General features: G+C 42.1%; 1 protein-coding gene, 1 long non-coding RNA gene and 1 pseudogene across 3 annotated transcripts; 2 read left to right on the forward strand and 1 right to left on the reverse strand.

The window, feature by feature from the left end:
* Positions 1 to 329: 329 nt before the first annotated feature.
* On the forward strand, positions 330 to 5,487 carry LOC145655711 (uncharacterized). 2 transcript variants are annotated; one of them, XR_014121692.1, is made up of 4 exons: positions 330 to 387; positions 3,818 to 3,956; positions 4,169 to 4,446; positions 5,128 to 5,487. It is a non-coding gene; the product is annotated as an uncharacterized LOC145655711 (long non-coding RNA). The 2 variants fall into 2 exon arrangements; XR_014121691.1 differs by having other exon boundaries at positions 4,169 to 5,487.
* Positions 5,488 to 6,222: 735 nt separating this feature from the next.
* LOC145655689 (homeodomain-interacting protein kinase 1-like) lies at positions 6,223 to 11,827 on the forward strand (annotated as a pseudogene).
* A 1,352-nt stretch (positions 11,828 to 13,179) lies between these two features.
* LOC145655709 (ubiquitin carboxyl-terminal hydrolase 29-like) lies at positions 13,180 to 18,503 on the reverse strand. The gene is made up of 10 exons (XM_081709195.1): positions 18,269 to 18,503; positions 17,805 to 18,087; positions 17,674 to 17,713; positions 17,282 to 17,452; positions 16,903 to 17,034; positions 16,654 to 16,780; positions 16,359 to 16,495; positions 15,839 to 15,932; positions 15,631 to 15,710; positions 13,180 to 15,512 (listed from the first exon to the last, which is right to left on the reverse strand). The coding sequence occupies exons 4-10, from the start codon at positions 17,434 to 17,436 to the stop codon at positions 15,383 to 15,385; spliced, it is 855 nt and encodes a 284-aa protein (XP_081565321.1). The 5' UTR covers positions 17,437 to 17,452; positions 17,674 to 17,713; positions 17,805 to 18,087; positions 18,269 to 18,503; the 3' UTR covers positions 13,180 to 15,382.
* Positions 18,504 to 26,502: the final 7,999 nt, after the last annotated feature.

Here is a 26,502-nt window from a genome sequence, read left to right on the forward strand (position 1 = left end):
AAACACTTGTCCCGCCATATAAAAGAAATGAGAGCGTGATAAGGACTCCAAGTCGCCACCAGATGGCGCCCGAAACCGCTTAAATGTATTCCAGTCGGAGATGCCTTTTACCTTAACATGCCAGGATACACACTCACTGGATGTTTAATCTTTCGAATGGGTAAGCTATATTTTTATAGTCAGGAAAGATTTTTTATTATTATTAATCAGTTAAGTAATTCAAGCTGTTGCATTTTGCTGAGTTGAGGGAATATTGCATAACCCTGTACTAGCCAAATAATTCGATTTGATGTGCTATTTTGTGGATTAATACCATACCAGGTATGGTGGCAACTTCCATCGAACTACTTTATCATCACAAACTACATCTAAGGAACTACCAGAAACGTAAGTAACGTTAACATTTAGCTTTTTGCAACATGTTTATTCTTCGTCGTTAGCGATAGTTTTATCTGTGAGAAGTGTAGTTGAATTGCTAGTCTGACGGAGAAGACTCAAGCGCTAGAAGTGCTCTGGTTATAGGGGACTTTATTTTGCGACACGTGAAATTAGCAGGCCTTTAGGGAGACCAGCAGCAACAGTTGGCTGTATAGCAGGTGCCAGGGCGCCAGATGTTGCAGGTAGTGTTAAGGTTTTAGGCAAGCATGGGTTTTCTAAGATAGTTATTCACGTAGGAGCTAACGATATACGCCTTCGTCAGTCAGAGATTACTAAAAATAATATTGAAGAGGTGTGTCAATTAGCGAAGGCGATGTCCGATGCTGTAGTATGCTCTTAATAACATAATTAGTATTAAAGTAACTGATTCACAGAAAACTCCTTTTATCTAAAGCTGGGTTTGCTAAATGTTAGATCATCAGCGTCTAAAATGCTCATGATAGCTGAAATACTAACAGATCATAGATGTAATGTACTTTTCCTAACAGAAACCTGGATCAAGCCAAACGAGTACATAGCTTTAAATGCAGCGTGTCCTTCTGGCTACAGCTATGTACACCACCCTCGTCTAACTAGCCGTGGAGGTGACATTGCAGTTATTTCTATTGACACATTAAGCATAAACCAGAAAGCCTTTGAAATTATTTTTACTAGCATAAATCATGTAGCCAGCGATAAAAAGCCCACCCAGCCTCTTCCAGGCATCTACAGGCCACCAGGACGCTACTCAGAATTTATTAAGGAATTTGCAGATTTCCTTTACATTTTTGTTGGTGATTTCAACAATATTCACTTTGATAGTGGCCAAGACCCTCTGATGGGCCTTTAGTTCTATATTAGAATCAGTTCGTTTTACCCAATGTATAACAGAACCCATACACTCTGGTGGACATACGCCTGACTTAGTACTGAGCTATGGTGTAGATGTAGTTATACTACTCCATCTCAGACCATTCCTTAATTTCATTTGAACTATGTACGCACAATCACATCAGCCACTGCACCTGGTTTTATTGGCAAACTACCAGACATATAATTTGCGACTAGGATGCCCTCACACCCTACAGAACTTGGTCAAATAACTGAATGCTTAGAATCAGTATTCTGCTGCACACAACTCCGAGGACTGGAAATCATTATACCAGTCACGGTAGTCGGACGTAGTCCCTTGTGACTCCTCCACTTCCGTCCCAGGACCACACTCCCGTATTGTGGGAGTCAGCAGGGTAGCCAAGAACACGGGGGAATTGCATGCACGAGCTGGGGAAGTGTGTCTACTCCCCTTCCTCCCCTTCTTCCTACCCTTCCCAGGCATCCTTCTTCGGTTGGTGTTTCTGTAACGTCTCGAGGTAAACAGGATGCGGGGAAGAGGCACGATTAACCAGACGTTTATTACACACACGAATGATACATAAAACAACCCACATGCTCTGTACACCTTAAACATCAACAAACACACTACGACACAGGAGATGTATATACATTAAAGACGATTACACATAATGCAGAACAGGTGGACAACACGAGAGGACATGGCAACACGGATGAACACACACAAACCAAGACGTTTGAGGAGGGGGTGGGGCCATAACATGACATTGGCAGTCTCCCAGACATACTATTTGTGACTAGGATGCCCTCAAACGCCACAGAACTTCATCAAATAACTGAATGCTTAGAATCAGTATTCTGCTGCACACTTAATGATGTTGCCCCACTTAAGAATAAAAACATTAGGGACAAAAAATTGGTACCTTGGTATAATGACCACATTTGCAATTTAAATCAAAACACTTTCACATTTTAAATAAAAAATTGAATGTAAATGGCACCACACTAAGCTTGTAGTCTTCCGGCTTGCATGGAAGGAGAACCTTCTCAAGTTTAGAAAAGCACTTATTACCGCTCGAACAGCTTATCTCTCAAACCAAATAGAAAAAGAAAAAAATAATCCTAGATTTCATTTTAGTACAATTGCCCATCTAACTAAGAATAAGATTGACACCAATGCTCAGATTACATCACCACCATAGTAGTAAGGAGTTCATGAATTTCTACAATGAGAAAATAAAGCACATTAGAGATAACGTTAAGAGCATTAATATGACATCGGGCAACTACTTAGGTACAACCAAGAACAACCAAGCCAAAAATGACTTTTGAATCCTTTACACCTATCCAAGAGCCAGAAATTGCATATCTGATGTCGCGCTCAAAGTCCTCCAGTGCTTACTAGATTCACTGCCCACACACTTTCTTAAAGAAATTCTACCTGAAGTTATTGAACCTTTACTAAATTTAATAAACTAATCCTTAAATATTGGCTACGTTACTAAATCATTCAAATTTGAAGTAATCAGACCACTTCTCAAAAAATCTAACCTCAACCCATGTCAGCTGTCAAACTACAGACCGATCTCAAACCTACCATTTATTTCCAAGATCCTAGAAAAAGCTGTAGTTCAGCAGCTAAGCGCATATCTGAATCAGAACCGAATGCATAAAGGATGTTGAGAAACTTTCTCTCACTTAATCCTGACAAAACAGAGGTGCTTCTATTAGACACAGAGACAGCTAGATCCTCTAATTACTCAATGAACCTCAGTGAAATCACAGTCACATCTTCCCTAACAGATAAAGATCTTGGAGGTATCATGGATCCCAGTCTCTCGTTCGAAGCTCATGTAAATAATATTTCTAGGAAGGCCTTTCTCCACTTTAGGAACATTTCTAAGATTAGAAACATGCTCTCCTCACATGATGCAGAAAAGCTAGTCCATGCATTTATTACTTCAAGATTGGACTATTGTAATGCCCTACTATTAGGCTGTACTACAAAGTGGTTAAACAAGCTCCAGCTAGTTCAAAATGCAGCAGGCAGAGTGCTCACTAGAACGACAAAATCTGAATCCATCACGGCTATCTAAGATACTTTACATTGGCTCCCAATAAAATTTCATATTGATTATAAAATACTTCTAATTACCTACAAAGCATTGAATGGTCTTGCTCCACAGTTCCTTAGAGAACTCTTAGTTCATTATAAACCACCATGTCTGCTTAGATCGAAAGGTGCAGGTTCTTTACTTGTACCAAGACACTTTACTTGTTTTTTCATTTTATAATGATATTTTTCTCTTTAAATTGTTATTATTGTGGTGACTGTTGTCAGCCAGAGGAGGATGGGCCCACCGTTTAGTTTTAGTTCCTCTCAAGGTTTCTTCCTCATGCTCTAGTGGGGTTTTTCTTGCCACTGTCAGCCTTGGCTTGCTCACTGGTGGCTTGGACTTGGACATTTGTAAAGGTGCTTTGTGACATCTGTTCTAAAAAGCGCTATATAAATAACTTTTGATTTTGATTTTTGATTTGATCTCCTGAGGAAAAGCCAGAGTAGCTCCCACTCTGAGGCAGATGCTTCCTCTGTGAGCCATTTCCCACCACTGGATGAGCCCCAGAGAGAGCGAAGGATCCGCGGCCCACAGGCTGCTGTCAGAGAAGAGCGGCCCCACTTCAGGCAGGTGGCAAAGAGCTATAATTACAGAGCATACCTAAAAATACACAAATGGCATGCTTTGGAAAAATAAATATAAAAATTAGTGAGGGTCACCCTGACAGCGAATACATTTGTTTCTGTGTTTTTAAAAGTTTATTTTATTAATGAAACCTGTTTAGCATTACCGATATCATAACACCAGGTATGTACACCGTGTTCTAACGCTGTTTTAGGGAGAAGAAGAAGGGGAGCTTGACTCTGGTGCAGTCTCTGGCCCAGAACCACACCGACATCCTGCTTCCCAAGCTCCACGATGTGTGCCTGACTGTGGTCCAGAGGGGCCCTCTCAGGGACAAAAGATTCTCTAATCAAATCATATAAACAATGGCCCAAAAAGGAGCTTCGCATTTTGCTGTCCGAGCTGGAATTGCTCTGTTTTGTGACCAAAATGGTTCTAACTTGATGAAGAGTCAATTTGGAATGTTCTAGCGAGGAATATCTTGTCCTTAAACATGGTAGGTAGTACAAACTGATGCTTTTCCTTCTCTGACACACCAAGTAAATCTGCCACATATCGGATGAGTCCGATCGGCGTGTTTAAACAGGCACATCCCCATGGAGTGCCTGAACACCTGAGCCCCATGTCCACTGTCTCAGTTGAAGAATCTGAGCTCCATGGTGTCGCGTGCTTCCATGACAACACTGGCGCACATGTCCACCGACCTGTGGAGGGCCATGGACGCCAAGGCGGAGTTGGTTGCCTGCATGCTGCCGCACAAGGCGGGCGAAAGCAACCTCTTCATCAGGGAGGACAAGGACCTTGCGCTCGGTGCCATGGTGCAGAGCTGCTCGCCCACTCAGGTCATTCATGCTCTGCTGGCCGGGGAACTCAGGAAGGATCACCTCACCAACACCTCTATAAATTTGTTTTGAAAACGGTCATGCAGCCATTTGACCAAAATAAATTACACTGCCAAAAGAGACTTTTAGTAGAAGACAGAAACACATTTATAGTACAGCAGAGCCCTGCTACTACGAGGCAGTAATAGTGGAATCTAGACGCTATAATAGGTTCATAATAATTACACGCTATAATAGGTTTCCAATGTTGGGCAGTAGTTTAGCTGGGGCCTGGGAATATTGACATACCTATCGATATCTTGGTGCCCTTTTTTTTGTTTTGGCTCCTCCTACAGGTCCAGCAGTCTGTGATGTCATCCCACGATAGATCAGGAAGCAGCTCCCTTCGTCACCAGCTCCCTGACCAGCCCTACCATTGGCCCGTGGCCTACTCGCTCGGCCAGAGGAAAGCCTGTATCCTTACCTCCTTACCACGGAGAGACATGAGGGATTCGGACATTGAACATCAGCTCGATTATTGAACTTGATTATTGTAGTTTCTGGGCTTATTGTTTGTTTTAATGCCTTCATTTTTTTAAAAAAATAGTGTTTTTTACAAACAGACTAACAAACTGTATTAAATGTATCTCAAATGCAATGTGTGATTAATGTGTTTAACAAGTTGATTGTTGTATTTTGAATTCCATGGGAGGTATAACTATAAAAAATAGTTCTTTGGAACTTAGTGGCAGTATTTGTTCAAAACACATGTAACATCAAGCTCTTATGTAACCTTTATAGGATCTTCACCTCAGACTTTGAATTTTGGCTTAATTTAAAGGGATATTGTAGGCTAATTGGAGCTAATTCTATAACTATAGTAGTGAACTGTATTACTACAGAGAAATCTTTTTTGGGATTGTGTGTGTTTAAAATAGAAAACAAAAATTGAAACGGGTAATTTATGAGGTTTCAGATTTCCTGTTCTGCTGGACTGAGGGCATGTTGCTATATTGACAAAATCCAAGTAACTGCAAAATCTTTAATTGTACAATATATAAACACAGGCAGTGGTAGTTCAGCAGTTAAGGTACTTGACTTGTTCTCGGAAGGTTGCTGGTTCACTGCCACGTTGCCACTGTTGGGCCCCCGCGCAAAACCCTTAACCCTCAATTGCTCAAATCGTACTCAGTCATAATTGTCGCTTTGAATAAAAGTGTCAGCTAAATGACATAAATGTAATCAGCACAGTCAAAGATTGATTAAACACACTAAGTCCAATACTAAGAGACTGGTACAGTGGATGAGGCACAGAGCAGGATACAGCACTATTTTTTTGCTTTCCATCAGCAAGTGCTACCTGGATGCAGTCTTGCTACTTGGGGATTTTGCAGGCTTTGACTCCTTGGGTGTGTGATGAGGATTTTGCTTCAGTTAAACTCCTCATGAACATGTCTGACAAACTTGCACGTATGTTCTACCAGGACCTCATTTAATACTTCTCTTTCAGTAACTTGGAGCCTGTGGTTTTTGTTTGCTATTTCTGACATAACTGGGCAACATTTTACATTGAATGTATATATGGAATCCACAGAATCTATACCATAATACTGTAAAGAAATAGTATACTTTATACATTGTAGCTAGTCCATGCTAGAAGCTCCCAAACAACTCCACATAAACTTCAGCTCAAATAAGCCTCTTCCTTTCCATGATGTCCAAAAGTATTGGCGTTCAAATCATTCTTATAATAAATGGGAAGCTGATTGACAGCACGCGGACCTTTAAACGGTTAAAAGGAGAACTAAATAAGACAAGTGAAGGGTCTACGTTTTCATCTAAACCTCCTCCATTTGTTGAAACACCTGCCAATCACGCCACTTGCCCAGGAAACATATGAAGTAAATAATAGTCACCCACCCCACTTTTTATGTAATTGAATTTTCTTTGACAAAATCTGAAGTTATCTTATACTGGAAGCATGTTTTAAAATGCCATTTAAAATGACAGGCACGATTGTTGTGGAAATTTACCAGAAAAGCACGAAATATTTAGCGTGGGATTCTGGAGAACGGATGCATGTAGACGGCTGAAATCGGTAAGCAGGTAGATGTATTAGTCCTAAGAAATGTTATGTTGATAAATGTAGTACTTAATATTCGATGCTATCAAGTGATTTATATGAGTCTGCCAGTTTGGGCCCGTAGGTGCAGCAGGCGGACAAGCAGACACTAGTTTTGATTATGTCTGGACAAAGAGTAAAATAAATGTGAGCTTTTATCTTGTCTACTGGCGAGGTTCAATACGTGCACTTGAAATTCCATTTTATGACGTTACACCTGTCCATGTCACCTTGTTGCCATGGAACGAAGAGTCCGTAGAGTAGCGAATTGATATTTGGTGGAAATCTTCTCACTCCGGTCGATATAGCGTGCTAATAATTTCAATTCTTTAAATTAAGAACCACAGCACAACATGGATGATCATGAATTATATCCGTTCGGTTTTCTTGAGCCTTCTTTCCGTAAGGTTAAAGGTGGGAAAATAATCAACACTGAGGGTAAGTTATGAAGTTAACTAGCGGTTAGCGTTAGCGTTAGCTAGCTAGCGTTAGCTAAATCATAGATCGTGTTTTGTTGTTGTTGTTTTTTAATCTGCTGTTTTAGTTTTAATTTTGAATATAGCCCCTAACTAGATCTGCATAGCATTCCTTTGGTTAGTGGCCCTGTTTTCATCTTTCCCTAAAGGAATATTCTCTTCCCCTTCAGATTCCTCCAGTGGGATCGCCAAGAAAGTAAAATTCGAGAGCAATTACTACCTGCGGAGTCCTGGTCCTCGGATTCGGCCGGGGACGCCCTGGCCCTCGGATCCAGGGTTCAGTTCAACCGATGGCTTACCTGCCCTGGTCTTTTCCCCCTCTGGAGCCTCAGACAAGGCTGCGTCGTCGTCCAGCCAGCGGGGAGAAGACGCCCGTCAGAAGCGGTGCAGCCTGAAGAGGAAGAGAGAAGGGGAACACAGCAGCGACAGCGTACAGATCCTGGAGGATCTCTACACCCCTTCATTGTCCAAGCGCGTGGCCAGGAGCGGAACAACCACCTCTTCCACCCAGTCCATTGCGTACTCCGGTTGTACCGCAGATAGCAGCAAATCGATAAGTGATTGCGAATACCAGCTGGTGCAGAATGAAATCCTCTGCTCTGCCTCCAACAGCTACGAGGTTCTGCACTACCTTGGTTGTGGAAGTTTTGGCCAGGTGGCCAAATGCTCCTAGAAGGACACCAATGAAATGGTTGCCATCAAGATACTGAAAAACCATCCATTCTTTGCTCGACAGGGTCAGATCGAGGTGGGAAAGTTTTGCCTGCTTTTTTGGAGCTTTTGATATGGAATCAGCTGTAGCCCCGATTCTGTTTGTTGGTATCAGATGTGCTAACTCACACTGTGGAATCTGTATACAGCCAGGGTAGCACAAAAACACTTGTGTTTGGTATCAGCACACTAGTTCTAATTTTCAAAGCATCAGTAGGAACTAGTTCAGATAACACATCGACAGCTTGAAGCTTACTATAAAAAGAAGGCTTAGCTACAATTGCATAAGCCATACCTGTTTGGATGTGTATTAAAAAAAAAAGTGCAGAAAAATTAAATCTGTCTTTCCTCATTTGCTCCTCCTCAGGTGAGCATCCTGAGACGGCTGAGCAGGGAGAACGCAGACGAGTTCAACTTCGTGCGTGCGTATGAGTGCTTCCAGCACAAGAAGCACATGTGCCTGGTGTTCGAGATGCTGGGGCAGAGCCTCTACGACTTCCTGAAGGACAGCATGTTCAGCCCGCTTCTGTTGAAGTGCGTCCGGCCCGTGCTGCAGCAGGTCGCCAAAGCGCTCATGAAGCTGAAGAGCCTGGGCCTGATCCACACCGACCTCAAGCCCGAAAACATCATGCTGGTGGACCCCGTCAGGCAGCCGTACAGGGTCAAAGTCATCGACTTCGGCTCGGCTAGCCACGTCTCCGAGGCCGTGTGCTCCAGCTACCTGCAGACCAGATACTACCGGTGAGAGACACGTGCTGAGGCGTGTTAGAAATAAGTGTGCACTTGTTGCACTCGAGTGTGCTTTAGAGTAGAGCTGCACATTTTGGCAGTTGCGATGACCCTGCTACACATTAAAATCGTGATAAGCATTACAGTTAACTGGAGCACGACTGATTCATATTTGATTTATAAGTGATTTAATTTTAGTGATTCATGTGAGTGCTGTTATTTAGCAAAATACCTGATGAACCCTCTTCAGTGTCTGAGATTAGTTAGGATGCTCCGAGTTGCAGGCTTTGGTAATATTAGTATTGGTCATGTCTATACAAAACTGCTGTTGCATTGTAGCTATACCATTAATTAACAGTGTTGTTTACTGAGTAACAGTGTTTAACTGCATTGATACTCTGTATTTACTTAATGGAAAACAGAACATCATTGTAGTGTCAGTGCATTTTTGCATATAGTTCCATGTTAGAATAGTGGGTGTGTAATGTAAAGTGGTGTGTAGGGGGGAAAAAAAAACCTGGACTCATCAACAAAATACTATTTAAATCTTTTACATTTTCATGAATGAATTCAGCACCCTTTGTGTTAAAGCAATTGCCGCCGAATCACCACAAACTAGGGAATCAGCCGAGACTGATTTCATGATGGCGATATCTGTGTTTTTGGTCTAGGTCACCTGAGATCATCCTGGGTCTCCCTTTCTGCGAGGCCGTGGATATGTGGTCGCTGGGCTGTGTCATCGCCGAGCTGTTTCTGGGCTCCCCCCTGTATCCGGGAGCCTCTGAATATGATCAGGTAAGCACACGGGCCTTTGAGCTGTGCCTAGTCTTTTTCACGCATCTTGGGCTTGGATTCACGGAGCTCTGTAGAATTTCGCTGATTTGGGGTCGGTTCTTTCACTTTCTTTTCACACTTTTCTCACTGTGTGATGAAGACGTAAATCTTGTTTGTGAAAAGAGTGGCGTAGTGTTGCTAATGGAAATGGCCGTTCTTCTAACTATGCAGTTTGTTAGGGAGTCCATAATGGCTAGCAAGGAAGAGAGTGAATGTATGGTTTGAGCTTTTAGCTACTGCTTTGGCTAGCTTATTTTTAGGAATAATATAAATAAGAGTTTCTATGGCCTGTTTTTCTTTTCTTTTTTTTTTTATACATGCATTTTGAAAATGGAAGGATGAACACAAAATAAAGTCGTAATCCTCTTGCCGTGTGGTGTCTCTGCAGATCCGTTACATCTCCCAGACGCAGGGCCTACCAGCAGAGTACCTGCTGAGCGCAGGGACCAAGAGCAACTATTATTTCCACAGGAGCCCTGACTCCAGCTGCCCCCTGTGGAGACTCAAGGTTTGCCAGTCTTTAAATGCCAAATACCATGTGTTTGTTTCATAAGGGATGTAACTTAATGATGTCATGTAACTTTATGGTGGAGCTGAATGGTTGATTTTTTTTCTTTCCTTTCTCCAGACGCCTTCAGAGCATGAGGCAGAGCATGGCATCAAGTCCAAAGAGACACGGAAGTACATTTTCACCTGTCTTGACGACATGATGCAGGTTATTTTGGCTTTTGTGCACATAACTGTACGCATTGCTTTACTGTTGTGATGTGAATTTGAAGAACGTGAGAAACAGCTTCCACGGCTCACGTTGTAGAGCAGGTTGAGCAAGGTGCTAGCTCAAAGGTCGAGCGTTCGTGCCGTTATAATGAGGAACGCACATGAATCGCTCTGGAGAACGGCATCTACGAAAGGCAGAGCAATGCATAGTAACTTGCTGCAGAACTTGCTGCGTCTTAGGTGGATCGGTGCCCTCTGCTGGTGTTTAATATGACTCACCCCTGGGTCTCTCACGCAGGTCAATGCGACCAGTCTGGAAGGCGCAGACGTCTCGGCGGAGAAGGCAGACCGGCGGGAGTTCATCGACCTGCTGAACAAGATGCTCACGCTGGACGCTGACAAACGGATCACGCCGATGAAGGCCCTGAAGCACCCGTTTGTCACCATGAGCCACCTCCTCCAGTTCCCTCAAAGTGCCCAGTGAGTTGTTCCAGGCCTTCCAATCTACATGTCACAGTTTTTAAAAAAAATTAAGGAACACCATCTTAATTTACAAATCCAAATGGTAGTACTGTAACTTGCCCCCCGCCCATGTCTCTCTCTCTCTCTCTCTCTCTCTCGCTGCAGTGTGAAATCTTGCTTCCAGAAAATGGAGATCTGCAATCGGCAGTGCACAGGGTGTGATGGCAGCAAGAGCCTGTTTGGCAGTGGGGGTGGGGCGGGGGGCGGGGCCAGCACAGCTGCCAACCTCAATGACACCTTCAGCAGCTGGCTCGCCCAGCACAGCCAGGTGGGACAACCGGCACAGCAGGGCGGGTTCAAGAGGTCAAAAGATCGCCAAGCAGAGAGCCGGGCTAGGTACTCCCTGCTTCTTATTGCACTTTTTAATGGTTGGCATTAGCGCTAAAACTCCACACTAATTCAGTGCAAGGGAACCCTAGAACAGGACTCGAGACCTACTGGTCTAGTGTGTGGGTCTGCATAGTGGGTACAACTGTTGTAACAAGTGCTGGATGGCTCTGTGCCATCACACTTTGGTGATAGGTTGTGTGTGTTCACTCGAGTGTGCAGTGTGTGTTGAGAGTGTTGACGTGCTCCTCTGACCCTGTGCCAGACCTGTGTCCTCCCCCGTGCATGGCATGGGCGACGCATCGGAGCCCATTATCATCTCTGACACGCCCAGCCCAGCTATGAGCGTCATCATCATCTCCAGCGACTCGGAGGACGAAGATGACACCAAAGTCCAGCCCACCAGGTGCCCTCGCCTCGTCTTTTTAAAGCCATTATGAAATCCTTCCTAACACTTTCCTTGCCGTCACTCATCTTGTTGTTTAACCCTTCCTTCCCTTCCTTGGCCCCAACTCCCAGCTGCGGCGGGCGAACGTCATGAGCTGCGTGACGGCGCAGCACTCCGACATGTCCACATACATCCCGCTCAGCCCCAAGTGTCTGCCCAAGTTCGTGTAGAGCGCCACCAACCTGCCCAAGTGTTTTTTTGTTTTTGTTTTTTTTTACTTTGAATAAAAAACTTTGAATTGAAGTCGCTGACTGTGCCATGCCTTTCTGTGGGAGGCCCCATTTTTAACATTTTTTTTAACAATACCCATATTTTTATACATTTATATTTTGATGTTGATGGTTTTGGTTCTGTGTGAAGTTAAAATATTTTTTTATGCTGCACTTGGCCTCAATTAATGTATTTTAAACATATTGGATGTGAGTCCTTGACCAGCATGTCAATAAAGCTTCATCCAGTTGCTCTTGTCACAATGTGTTCAGTTCTTCTTAAAAGGGTAACATCGCAATTCTAAATTGTATTACAGTAAAGCAAAACATTAAAGGTTATTTGGTTGTACTATTCTATTGATCCTATAGTCAGTGGCTATCAATAAGAAATGATCAAGCACAGTTTTATTGGGTGTGTGTCTGGAAAGAGAACTACAGCTCCCGGCGAGATTTTTGGTTCAAGATTAATCATCATGCAAATTATTGTGATTAACGCTTTGTCTGTTTAATGAAACTATTATACTATAAACCTAATGTTTTAATAGGGCTGGCAACTTTCTAGATCTGATTACTACACGTGTGTGAAGTACAGGTGCTGTAGCTATACAAAATACAAATGTCCACAGTAGCCTAATTATAATATATGCATCCAAAATAAACACCAGAAGCCTGGACTAATGCTAATGTACATAAGTGCATTAAATCTAGGTAGGACTGCTCGATAGGTAGGATAACAAAACATTTGTCCCGCCATACAAAAGAAATGAGAGCGTGATAAGGACTCCAAGTCGCCACCAGATGGCGCCCGAAACCGCTTAAATGTATTCCAGTCGGAGACGCCTTTTACCTTAACATGCCAGGATACACACTCACTGGATGTTTAATCTTTCGAATGGGTCAGCTATGTTTTTATAGTCCGGAAAGATTTTTTATTATTATTAATCAGTTAAGTAATTCAAGCTGTTGCATTTTGCTGAGTTGAGGGAATATTGCATAACCCTGTACTAGCCAAATAATTAGATTTGATGTGCTATTTTGTGGATTAATACCATACCTGGCATGGTTTTAATGGCACATGGTCAATACTTGCTGTCAAAATACAGAGGTTCATAAGAACCTCCTTCCTTCATAAGGAGACTCCTGTTTTTGAAACTGTTTCGCGCTAACACCACTGTTTCTGCATACTAGCTCTTACTGCTTTTTTGCAACATGTTTATTCTTCGCCATTAGCGATAGTTTTATCTGTGAGAAGTGTAGATGAATTGCTGTTCTGTGACGTGGGAGACAAGGCAGGATGCAAAGACGAGCCGTGGTTCACATGGGACAGATGTTTATTAACACACAAAACAAAATGAAACCAAACACGAAGAACATTAAGCACTAACATCGGAGGCTCGTCGCTTTCAGAGTCCTCTGACCCGGTCTATAAACCACAGGAAGGATCCTCATGGCGGGCCTCCTCCACCTCCACTGATGGATCCTCAGAGCGGTCGGATTCGGTGTCTGACCTGAGGCCGACGTCAACATACTCCTCACTCCTGCTGTAATCCTCCTGGTAGTCCGTGGGGGGATAGTAGGACCCTGCAGAGTCTGTCCCTGGATATTGGTAGTCGTAATCGTACGGGTCCCGGTAATCCAGTGAAGGTAGGCAGGACTCTGCAGCATCTGATCCTGGACCACCACCAGGGCCCCCCCAAAATCCTCCAGAGATACTCTCCCCTGATGTGATGACAGGGAGTGTTCCCACAAGTATGGAGGATTCTCCTGCATGGGTTGGGTAGAAGCAGCTACACTGCTTCTTCCCCTTTTTCTTCTTTCCCTTGGCTCGAGGCAACCTTCAACGGTCGGTGTTCCTGTGACGTGAAGCCGGATGCAAAGATGAGCTGCGGTTCAGATGCCACAGACGTTTATTATCATACAGAACAAGACAAAACCAAACACGAAGAACATTAAGCATTAACACTACTTAGAACATAACAGGCAGTCTTAAAACACAACAAAGCAGCATACATGGGGTCAAACACTGACAAACAACAACAAAACAAGGGTTTAAATATGTGTGCTCACAATTAAAAGAACTATAGACAGATGCTGGTTCACTCCTAACATCTGCAAATTAAAATACAAGTTGGTTATTTCTCAAAAAGGACTGAAGCTCTTCCTCCGTCAGTGAAGCACCCTGGTAGTGTTCTCATATGTGGCGATGGAAGTGACGTCCATGTAAATAGGTGTTTAATCACTGCCATGTGCTACTTGGAAAATAAATTAATCTTTTAGTATGAACAATGTTGGGGATAAAGAAAGGGGACTTGTACATCTCCAATAGCGATTAGAAGACAATAACTGACACTAGGACACCTCATCTAAATATGTTGACTTGACAAGTATAGTATTATTCATGTTATACATCTATGGGTTAAAAATATGGAAAAAGTGTTTTAACAAGAACGCCAGAGGGGGCATTTACTATTTTGTGGAGAATAAAAAATGGCTCATTTTAATGTGTTAAAATTTTTTAAATTCTTTTGCAGAGAGGGAAGGGTGAAAGGACTGAGAAAGAAGGTTAGCACCTGCCAACCGGTGCTGGGAGTAGGCCTCACTCACCTGTCATGCACAAGAGACCTGCAGTCCCAGGGCACAGTAAAGGCTAATTTACTCCCTACATATAAAAGCTTGTAAAACTTGTTTCTGTTAGAGTGCTCCTAGACTGAGGTACCTACATTCCCAAGTCTGAAAGGTGAGATTCTACCTGTGCACGTAGAAAATCAGGTAGGCTGTTTTTGTCCTGCTCTTCAGGATGGCTGGCTCAGTGCTTCTTGATACTTTTAAGTCACTGAATGACAACCAGCTCTGTCCTTCTCCCTCAGCTGTGTCACTGATATAGTGGCCTGTCGGAGTAGTCGGTGGTCCTTAGTCATTTAATAGTTTCTACTGCACGTGTATAAATAATGTCAGATTACTCACCATGGTCCATGCTGTCACCTAAATGAGAAACCACCGCCTGGAGTCTGTAGGTGCCAGTGGGTGCACATTCCTGCAACAAACAAATACATCTTTTTTTTCATACGATTAACTGAAAACGCATCACGGATCGAACGCCATCTCTGTATTAACAGGCCTCTTTCATTCTCTCTCATTCTGTCTCTGTGTCTCTCTCAGCTTGCATCTCTCTTCTTTTTGGTCTCTCTCTCTCCTCACCGGTAGGCTTACTTGCTGTCCTCTAGCTCCCTGTCCTTCTCCTCTCTCATTTACTACTGATGGGTTAAAAGAACTTAGTCATTATGGCAGATACTAATACACAGCCATATTATCACTCCACTGTAAGAAAATGGCACAGCTCTACCTGGCTGGGGACTGGAGTTTTCCCCCAGTTTATCATTTTGCATTTCTTGCGGTTTGTCCTGGGTTCCCGCTGCTCCACTGAGGACAAACCACAAAGCCATTCAGTCGGCATTTTGTAGCTAAATGGGAATGGGTGGACAGAGAAGTATGTGGGCACGGGTTGATGGTACGAGCTCACCTCGACTGCTGCCTGAGAGAAGCCACCCCAGGAAGGGCAGAGAGATCCAGCTCGGACGGGACGTCCATCACGTCTGAGAGCTTTTGGCCCAGCATGTCAAACCGCTTAAGGTGGAGGACGAAAATACTGTTCCAAGAGGAAAAGTGACTTAAGGACTGGAAGTGTGTGTGAGTGGAGGAGGGTGTGTGTGTTGGACTGGTTTAAAACTCATTCTTTAAGGTCATCTACGTCAGACGAGACTCACCGTGGCAGTGTGAAAAACTCCACCTCTTCAGTTGCCTCGCAGCCTGCTTCACACTCACAAAAACGCTCCAGTAGTGTTGGCTGAAAAAAGAAAGAGGCCCTTTCATTGAGAGTGATAAAATCAAAATGGTAGCATGTCATAACTGTATTCTCTCCTTTACAACAGGGTAATGAAGCCTTATCCAAAGAGGGTGTGTGAGGTGACCGACCTTAAAGTAAGTGTGTAGGCTGTCAGTCGTAGCAGGGCTCAGATTTACAGAGAGGTGGTTGTAAACATCCACTCTGCAGCTCTGCTTTCCACAGCTTTCACAAAATGGAGAACAGAAATGTTACAACATTTGCACAGAAATAATCTCCTGCATCCCTTATACAGTGTGAGTTATCACATGCTAATATGCTCAGTTTTACAAGTAGATAACATCTTATCTAATGTGAAGCATCAGAGCAGAAAACATTTAGAATGCTCAGTCCATGTCTGTTGTTTTCCCAAACTCACACACTCTCTGAGATTTGAAAGCTATGTGATGAATACAAGCTGAACTTGTGAGCATTTTAAATGTTCATATTTAAGTTATGTATGTTATGAAACTTTCATGAATACTTTAAACAGAGATGTCCGGAGAAAGCGCCTACTCTCTGTGAGAAAATGTACTTTAAACAAACACGTTAAGACTGGTTAAGACCAGTCCATTAACACAAAGGAGATATGCAACAGTGATACCTAATTACCTGGTGCATGTGAGCACAGACTTGATATGAAACTCAAAGTTTGCCACAGGGCAGATGTAAGAGAAGAAAGAGGCCCTGAGTCTCTCTCCCTCCTCTTTCAGCTGCAGTAAGCAGAGCATCAGGAACTCATGAGCATCCTGTGGAGGACAGCACAGGAGAACATCAGAGGAGGATTTGCTCCTGGACTTCAACAGCAGCACGGTGAGAAAACAAAGGTGGCCGTGTGCAGTTCCTGCAGGGTACTGCGTGAGGTTCTGATGTGTTCTGAATGGCTGAGGGGGCCATTTAGCTGGACCTGTTCATAGTCCTCTTCGAATGCAGGGCAGCGGGCTGAAACACACTCAAGCAGGGCTCCCAGGAGCTGCACCTTCTGCTTTGTGCTGCAAGTGGTGAGCCGGGCCTGCTGCAGATCTGAAAAACATCTACACACAGCAACAGGGAGACCAAGTGGTTTATATCTCTGAGCATCACAGCACCTCCTTAAGCACTCATGATTAAACAGTTCATTTAGACCCATGTGAAGCCTCTGGTTCTGAACGGGTACCTGAGCATCTGGCAACTAGAAGGATCCGTCAAGCAGGATGACTGAGCTCTGATGGGTCTCCAGAAGCAGGAGATACTCAGTAGGCACTGCAGAGTGGCGTTCATATAGCAGCTGTTCCCAATGTTGGGAAACCTAACAGGTCATCCATGTTAAAAATAGATTTAGTGCACAAGCTCTGAAACATCCAGGCCACTACATGTCAGTATAATGGCTGTTTCATAATGTGAAGAAGAACTGCTAAATGACTTACTGCTCATTTAATTACAATATGTTTGTATTTGTATAGGAGAAAAAGACTGAGCTTCACCTGTGTAAACTGTAAAATCATCTACTCTTAATAGGCTGTGTAGTAAAACGCGGTGTGTATTCTCGTCTTTACCCGAGCTGCCGAATGTTGAGGTGTTCGACAGCGGAATGGATGGGGGTGTGGCCTTGGCCCTCACCCTGACCAATCTGACGCCTCCTTTTACTCCTGAGGACGTGCAGCAGCTGTCCCAATAAATTCTGCGGCTGAACACGAGTGTCTGCTTGCATCAGAACAGCCGGAAACCTGAGAGACAGAAAAGAAGGGAGAGATGAATACACAGTGGCCAGTTATGCACAAAATGTTCACATAACAACCCTTAGACAGATAAAGGTGTGAAGAATGAAAAATACAATGATGTTTTTTCTCGTTTTATGCCCCAAGGAAGTTACAATGGCAGTGCCATTGGGTAACCACCATGCCACACTTTTCTCTGCCACGAAGATTAATTTTGATAATGTACCCACCTCTCAATGCGCACGGAGTCCACATCTTTATCTGCAGCCTCTGTATAGAGAACAGAAACTTGGAGTAAATGTCCTTAACCAAAAACAGACTATGCATTTGAACAACATGATCAAATCTGCTGAGCTCTAACCAGGAACAATCACTGCTGTAGTCCTGAGCGACTCATATGAGGAGGAGGAGGAGGCTTGACCAGGAAGGCACGACTGGGTAGAAGAGGCATTGTGGGATATGTCCACAGGTGAAAAGGAAGAAGCAGTACTGAAGATCAGGGACCCCTCAGAGGAAGAGGGGCAAGAAGTGGAGGTGGTCACATTCGCGGCGTGACCATCTAATGCCACGCAGGAGTCAGACACTTTGGAGGATGAGATTATGTGTCTCCACCAACTTCTATTCGTTTTCTCCTTCTTCTTTTTCTGTAGAAAAGCATTGTAGAAACGTATTGATTTGTATATGAAGTATTATCGCGACTTAGCGATATCTCGGTATTCTTACAAGAATCTCATTTTGATTTAAAAAACAAAACAAAACAAAACTTTTTAATCATCTGCATTTGCGCTAGTTTTTTTAACAGGAAAATGCTAATTAGTTACGCACTGTAACGGCCCGAGTGCCGCTGGTCAAGGAACAGGACGTACAGACTCGCTCCACGGAGACGTTTATTAACGATTATTAACATACGATACAGACACCGGCACTCACGTATAACACAAACTGTGACCGTGAACACGAACATGATCAACGACTGACAATAAGGCACACACTAACAAGGGTTTAAATACATACAAACATGACAAGAGTAAACCGATGCAGGTGTGTGCTGAACAACATAGGCAAGGTTACGCACGAGACAGTCAACGAAGAACTCCCAGTGCACGCGGCGGGCCATACCACGTGACCAGTGGAAGCGTTCCGTGACATGCACAATAAATCTTAATCCTTTTCAGATTATCGTATTTAAAATCGTTCCCAAAGTGTAGGAAAAAACATACATACCTTCATACACGAGCAAACACAGCCCATCCTGTTCGAATCTGTGATCTACTCGATTAGAGAATTAAGTAAAATATCAAATATGGTTTTTACAGGTCCTTTAACTGATATTCGCGATACAGCGCACCTCATTGTTTTGTTTTAAAACGGAGTTTTGACTCTTAGATGTTCTGAATATGTATTATTTTGTCATTACTGATGCAAGTTCTCAGTTCTCATACGTTGTCACCCTCTTGAAAATAAATATTATTTACGTGTGTGTGTGTATGCGTTTCAAACGTAAGATTCTTTAACTTCCGCAGTATAGTTTGGTAAATTCAGGTAGCGTAATGTTTTTCCTAAAATCCTCACTGTCTCGCCCTGTGGTAAGGAGAAATGTTCCAAATATGACAGGTTACGTTTTATCATAGATAACTGGCTACAAAGTTACATTTGCGCCCTAATTTCTCTAGACATACATCTATAAGCATTGTTACTTTAAAACGCAATTAGTCTTGCGCTCTGGCAAACGTGTGCACCTGTAAATAATTACAATTATTTTAATGTACAACTTATTTTATTGTATAACCACACTGTAAATAGAATCCATAAGAATGTATTCAAAGCCAGAGTTGTAACGTTCAGTTATTTTTACAGGTAGAGGATTACTGTGCTTCTACTATCTCTTAGCAACAAGTGATTTTTTTTTTCTTCAGTATGACATGTGGGATAGTTTAGGGAACCTGATTTTTTTGTTAGATAAATATGTGTGGGTTATGACCGTTAAAAAGACCTGAACAAAAAAAATGTTTGGATTTTTATTCGCTGTCACCTTTCATCACGGGCAACATAAAAAATCACACTACTGCAATATCGCTAACATGTTACTGGCATGCGAATAAGACACCTGAGCACAGAGAGAAACCCAGTGTTATGATTACAGTTGACATTGGAACTAGCTAGATAGCTCATATTAAGACACTTCTTTGGAGAACACGTGCTAAAGTGTTTTCCCCACAATCTATATGCATAATTTATTTGCCAACTGTGACCAGAGAGAGAACATAGCTAGCTACCTTACTCACAGCCTAGGACTTGAATGGATTTTGATGAGGACTGCATATGCCTGGGATCAATTCAAACACGTCATGACGATGATATAAAACCTGATGAAACAAGCTTGACAAGCAGCAGTTCCGTTTTTCCGTGAAAGTATCAAGCACAGATGAAGACGTTTCTATGGTTATCTCGGTTTTATAAATATTAGCCTATAGAGTTGGGCTTAGTACGTGAATAAAAGATGGAATTAAACATGCATAAATTACGGTGTCCTGGAAAACCCATCGTGCTGCAAATACACAAAGCATATTCATCAAAGTGGTAACACACTTTAGAAATGCGGTGCAAATTTAGAAAACGCATACAACTTCAGGAACAAATCCTGTCACAACACAACGGAAGTGCTGTTTCCGGAGGACACGGAAAGGGGTGGACTTCTATGAGATTAGCGTGAAGTCTATTGGAAGTAGTGACAACTGAGTAAAAAGGGTTGTTTTTTTTTCCAGTTACCACGGTGTTATCAAGGGTAGGTATGTGATACAGAATGGAAGACCGACCTATTCATGCTCTGCATTCTTGCATATTTATTTATACATAAGGCAGCCTTAAAAACATGGGATGGAAATCCCATTTAACACAATATGCACTGTTTTACAGTCAGAGTGAAATAAGTAACATTCTCCTTTTAATATATATTTTTTAAATGTTAAAATTCTTAACTATGTCAGTTAAGCTGCCAAAAATGCCCCTTTTGAAATTTGTATTTCTAATGTCACAAGAACACTTTATTTACCTATCTCTGCCTATTCAGCCTATAGAGGTTTAGCACACCCACTTAAATTGCCTTTCTCAGGCATTTCAGCTCTGAGTACCTTTTGAAAGCGTTAGGATTGCTCTGCTCCACTGCAGACTTTCTCACTTTAGCAAACAAATGTCCTCAATACATTTATCCCTCTCATTGAAATTCATATCTTTAGGTTCCACCTGTAGATATGAGTAGAAATATTGTTGAACAGTATTTAAATACATTTAATTGAAATATGACTTTAATTACATTTTGATACATTTGTAATTTATAATTTGTATTGGACTGGAAAGGAAACAAATACAATTTTTATCGCATAGCCGTTATCACATAGCCTGCAGGCCTAATGATGTAAAAATGTGCCCCCAAACATCAAATGTTCAACAGAAATAACAGGACCTGACACACTAAGGTACCGTAGACCCATTCAAATTGTGCTATTGGAATAAAAAATTCCAATGCGCTCAGTCATTTTAGCTAGTGTTGATTTTGATTCTCGCCACAATTATACTAATAATCAGTGTTACAACTCAGCATGCAAAGTCACCGAACAGTCGACTGTTAATTCTATAGTAAGGAGAATGTAAAACAAACAAACAAAAAACCCACCAACAGTATTTTTTTTTCCTGTAACTGACAAAGATTGCATATGCTAAATGTATGTGTCCTAAATATATTCTAAATACATTTACATTAGTGTTTTTAATTAATTTCTCGAACATTTGTTGAAATGCATTTGTAATTTATATTCAGAGACATTCAGTGTACTTAAGTACAAGCATTAAATTAGCATCACTGTTCACCATAGCCGTTTTTCCATTTTTTGTGGCTTTTGTCCCCTGCCTCAGTTTGGCTTTAAATCATTTGTCTTGGTTCTACTTTACTTACTATGGCTGATTCAGTTCCCTCAGTAGTCAAGTAATTCTTCATTAAATACTTTCTTCTAGTATCTGTTTAAAAAGTAACAGAAAATGTCTTATTAGCGTTGTATAGATACTTAGAACACTTCTACGTAGATCTCTCTCTCTCAGACACACACACACACAGTTCATCCAAGTGGTGGCTGTGGTCAGAACTTACCCTTAAAGAAGTCATCCTCTGAGGTCGTGTTCCTTCTCTTAACACCCTTCCGACAGCAGCAAGTGAACAATAGCACAAGCTGCGTGAATATTCTGGTAGGGATCTTGTCTTTTCGTTTTTCTTTTTCCCATATTTACCAAATGTGCTTTTCCTTTTGGTCCAATCTTCCTAGGATATTTTCTCTCAAATTACATGGAGGGACTGACATGTTCTAAACTGCCTGTTATACCTTTACCCAGGGATGTTCTATAGGATTAAGATCTGGGGACTGTGAAGGCCAGGGAAACATTGAAAATTTGCTGTCTTGATACTGGAACAAATCCGTGATTATACAACCCTTGCGGCAGGGTTTCTTGTCTTGTTGAAAGTGTCCTTCTGCCATAGTTTAAGCAGCTGCATGAAGGGATGCACTTGGTCACAATACATAGGTAAGCCCTTCTGTTCAAACATCTACTGATTTCAGAGGACCCATGGTGTGCCTTCAGACATGTTAGTTGGAGCAACAGCATTGTATCTGGCTGCAATTTGCTTGACCGTGCGCCACTTGATCATCAGAATGATTCTTGATGTCATCCTCTTCTGATCACTTTCAAAATATTGGTCCTGGCTAGTCTGTTCCATGCCTCGTTCGCAGTTGGCTTCGCTCAGACCGCTTGACTTTCCCATTCTAATGTTTACATGGTGTTTTTTGCAATTAGTCAAAACTGACCTTTCATGACCTTCATTATAAACTTTTCTAAGCAGTCATGACCTCACCCTGTCATAATATGTACTATTAGATCTTCCCTGTGTCCAAAGTGATCTCATGGCAGGAATTTTCCAGCCAACCATTTCCAAGTCAAGCCAATTCAAGCAGAAATGCCAATGAGAGCGTTTCTGATTAACTCCTGTCATTGTACTAAGTCGGTAAGAAAGGGTTAGCTACATAAAAATAAAAGTGAATGACTTAAAAGTTTGATCATTTTAACTGAATCTATATTTTATGGAATGGTGTAATTAACCTTCATTATAAACTTTCCTTAGTCGTCATGGCCTGTCCCTGCCAGAATATTTACTATCAAATCTTCCCTGTGTCCAAAGTGGTATCATGGCAGGAATTTTCCCAAGTGTTTACATTAAAGGAATCTGACTATACTGATTACTCTTCGCCAGCTAACAGCAAATAAAAGATGCTGGATTTTGGATTATGTGAGTATATAACACGTGACTGTGTTTGTGTCAGAGAAGGGAGAGGAGAGGCTTTGTCTCCAGCCTCCCGCTGCTTGCTGCTGTTCAGCTTCTCACTCCTGAGATCCTTCTCGCTCTCCTTCTCCCCATTGCGTCCCACTCCGCCAATGCTGCTGCAACTTCAACCGCTGACAAAGTGCACCAGCTCAAAGCGTGGTCTAGAGCCAAATTTCAACACGGGCATCTTCCTCATTGGCTCATCTCCTCAGAGGGGCAACACATGCACAGTTTCAGCTCCTATCGATACCCACGTAGAACCTTATAAAATCAAACTGACAATGACAAGGAAACCATATTTTCAACACCTCCAGCACAAGTAGTAGTTTTTAGCAATGCACTACTTTTAGTGGTTGTTGAGCATCTGGAAAGAATGCAAGTCACCAGGGTAACATCAAGAAGCCCTTTTAGACTTACTTCCATCAGATGAATTCGGCCTCTTTTTTGCTTCAGTATTTGGGACTAATTCGTAGGAGGGCATTTTGCCAACATGAATCCCCTCTGCCATGTCATGCACTCTCTGCATCAGTTGTGGGCCATACCTGCTAGACCAAACATTTACATTCTGAATACTTTGGCTGAAGTTGTTAAAATGTTAGTATAAAAATCAACACTTTTAGCTGTATCTTAATTTCAGGCTGATTTAACAAGTAGATAAGCTAACGTAGTGAGCGGTTGTCTTGGCTTGTCCTAATGGCAGTCAGGGGCCAAAACACTTACTGTAACACTTTATACTTATAACGCACTTTCCTTAACTATTACAGATGCCGTTTAACAATGAGTTCTATTTTTAAAATCTGGAAACAGCAACTCAGCACAGAAGGCGTTAGACCCTACCTGCATGCTAAGAAGACATGGTTCACTCAGACCATCGATAGAGACAACAGCTGATCTAAGTCTCTTGCTTCGTAATTTTCAACATGCTTGTTTATGAATAACTTTCGAGCTAACCACTGCTTATCGCTTTCAAAGTTTTGTCAGAATTTATTGATATGAAAGACTCTTGTCATTCTGATAATTGTCTGCTAGGACCAACTGACAATGTTATTGCCCCGACATACGCCCGGTGAGAAAAGCATTGTGGGAATTTCAAATATGGCCTTTGCAATGCTCGGTTTGCCTGCTAGTGCCTGATCTTCGTGCAGAGAACCTCCAGCTTTGGTCACTTTCTATGCAGAATTCGATACGCTTCAAGATTGGTCTAATGGGCCAGTCATTGCTCATCCTCCGCCGCACATGTTCAGTCGACAGAGGGTGGATTTTCGTCCTGCTCTGTCTCTGTCCCATTGTCAAATGCGCTAACATTTGCTGAAATTGAATCTTTTTAATGCTATGGCAGGGGTAACTGCCTGCTACGAGCTGCCATAGCTGCAGGTGTTTGGTGACTAGACCAGTCAGCATGCAGGAGTCTGCCTATGTTCAGTTAGAACAGGCATCAGTAAGACAAGACTCGCTGTACTCACTCATTATCTTAATACTGTTCATTAAATTAAGTCAGCGGCTTATATTGAGTTTAGGTCATTTGGTACGACGACTCTACAGTCTTGAATTGATTTCTGCAGTGTAATATGGATATGAATGTTAAAATGTTCTATTACAGAACACGACACCTGTTGCGTTTTATATTGGTAAATCTCTGATATGACCGCTGTAACATAAAGTTGCGGTTATAAGTACGTGAAACATTTTGATCGGCTGAAATGTAGATGTATGTACATGCAATATATTTGTGATTATGTAAATCAAACAGCTATTCTTATTCTTATGGCTAGCTAAATAGATTGCAATTTCGTCGTCTTCAAGGCATGGCATGGTGTTTATTCATTCTTTGGCATACAAAATGACGCCTTTTCACGTTGTGGAACTACAAATATGGCGGCCTTTTTTCTTTAACGTTTTAATGACGTAAAAGCAGAGTCTCACCGTAAAGTCGGGCAGGAGCGTCTGGACTCAATTATTTCTTCGTATCTTCCCCCATCTAGCGGTCAATAACGGGTAGTCTTAAATTGATTTCTATCGCGTAATACTTTGGATATAAATGTTTAAATTTCCTGTTGCAGAACAGACAAAGTATAGTCAACCAGTTCTAACCTTTTGATAAAAACTTGAACTTCAAAGTAGGTGAATCTATTTCCTTAAACCAATCAGATCACAGTTCATTTACATAACATCAATGCTTTGAGTGCTTTAGATATGAGAACATCACAGTGATCTTTCTGCTCACACATCAGTCAGTCTATAATTCTGTATTATGTGTTTCTATAGCTTCCAACTTTCATGAGTTCCTTGAATCTGTGGAGAAAAGTGCAGACCAATGTAGTTTCTTATTTGTGAACATTTATACATTTATTGTAATTTATTTATCATTTAAATTTTTTATTACTTTTAATTTATAGACATAAGGACACAGAAAACAGTTCATATACTGAATGAATTGTTACAAGGTAATATTTTCTAAACTGTGTTTATCATATGTTTTTTATTTCTAAACGTTAATGCAGTGTGTTAATTTGTCACACCGAGGCAGAAGGGGTGAATCTGATATAGCCCTCTTCCATTGTCAACTATTCAGAGTCCTCCAGTGGAGCTCATACAACTAAAGAAACACATACAGAGGTCACTGGAGGTTCTAAGTTACATCTAAAGTGGTCTAGTTGTGACGTTGCAAGGATAAGCAGGATGCGGGGACGAGGCACGATGAAACGCACTTTTATTTTTGCAAACATGCAAAACATACAACAAAGCTCAAACACTATGCACATCTCAAACACCAACACACGTACTATGACACACGAGACATATATGCACCCAAGCCGATTACACATAACAGAACAGGCGAACGACACGAGAGGGTGTGGCAACACAGAAGAACACACACACACCAATATGTTTGAGGAGGGGGCGGGGCCACAACATGACACTAAGCCTGTACACACTGTTCCAACACCACCCTGTAGGGCACCATCTCCATGGAAGTATATTTTTAAAAGCATGTTTGATAACCATATTTATACTGGAACGATTTAATCAAATGTATTGTGTTTTTTGTTCTTCTCTAAGACCTTTCGGACGCCGATATTCAGATTTGAGTCTGAGCAAGTTGCGAAAGCCACTGTGAGGGTTTCTGGGTGCTCTGGAGGAACACCCCGAAGTTGTACACCTGCACCAAGCCTGAGACCCCTCTGCCCCTGACACAATTGCCCAGGAATGCGGGCATGTACCTAGACTATGAGGCTGGGCAGCTGTCTTTCTATTACATACTAACATATCTACATATTTATCGGAAACCTCTGGGAGAAGAAGCTGTATCCCCTCTTTGCACTGCTGGACAGACACACTTATGACACTGTACTCATCAAAAGCAGCACCAGAGATGCACTGAGTCATATCCCACTACAAACCTCTCAGGCCAGCTTGTTTGCACATTTTGTCATAAAACTTAAGATGTCAGTTGTTGCTGTTATATATAAAATTACCAAATTAAAAAATAAATAAATCAAAAAGTACTTGTGGCTAGACGAACACAGTCAATCACATAAACAAGATATAATGTCAGTAATGTTTGCGGCAGGTTTTTCAAATGTGCCCAGACTCATATTAAAAAATTTCCATGTTTCGACAGTTTGAAGGTGGCCATGAAACTAACAGTCTGGTGGAAATTCCACAAGATATCAAACTCCACACTCACACA

Source organism: Electrophorus electricus, unplaced genomic scaffold (genome assembly GCF_041902795.1).
Source record: "Electrophorus electricus isolate QZ-2024a unplaced genomic scaffold, ASM4190279v1 Scaffold32, whole genome shotgun sequence".
Classification (NCBI taxonomy): Eukaryota; Metazoa; Chordata; class Actinopteri; order Gymnotiformes; family Gymnotidae; genus Electrophorus; species Electrophorus electricus.

Bases quoted from the DNA above. Each gene is read 5' to 3' on its own strand.
- LOC145655709 (XM_081709195.1), bottom strand. From the start codon at position 17,436: ATGCAAGCAGACACTCGTGTTCAGCCGCAGAATTTATTGGGACAGCTG. The intron at 15,711-15,838 runs GTCGGTCACCTC...TTCTTTTTTCAG, and splicing joins GCCTACACACTTACTTTAAG to CCAACACTACTGGAGCGTTT. The intron at 15,513-15,630 runs GTGAGTCTCGTC...CTCTTGGAACAG, and splicing joins GAGTTTTTCACACTGCCACG to TATTTTCGTCCTCCACCTTA.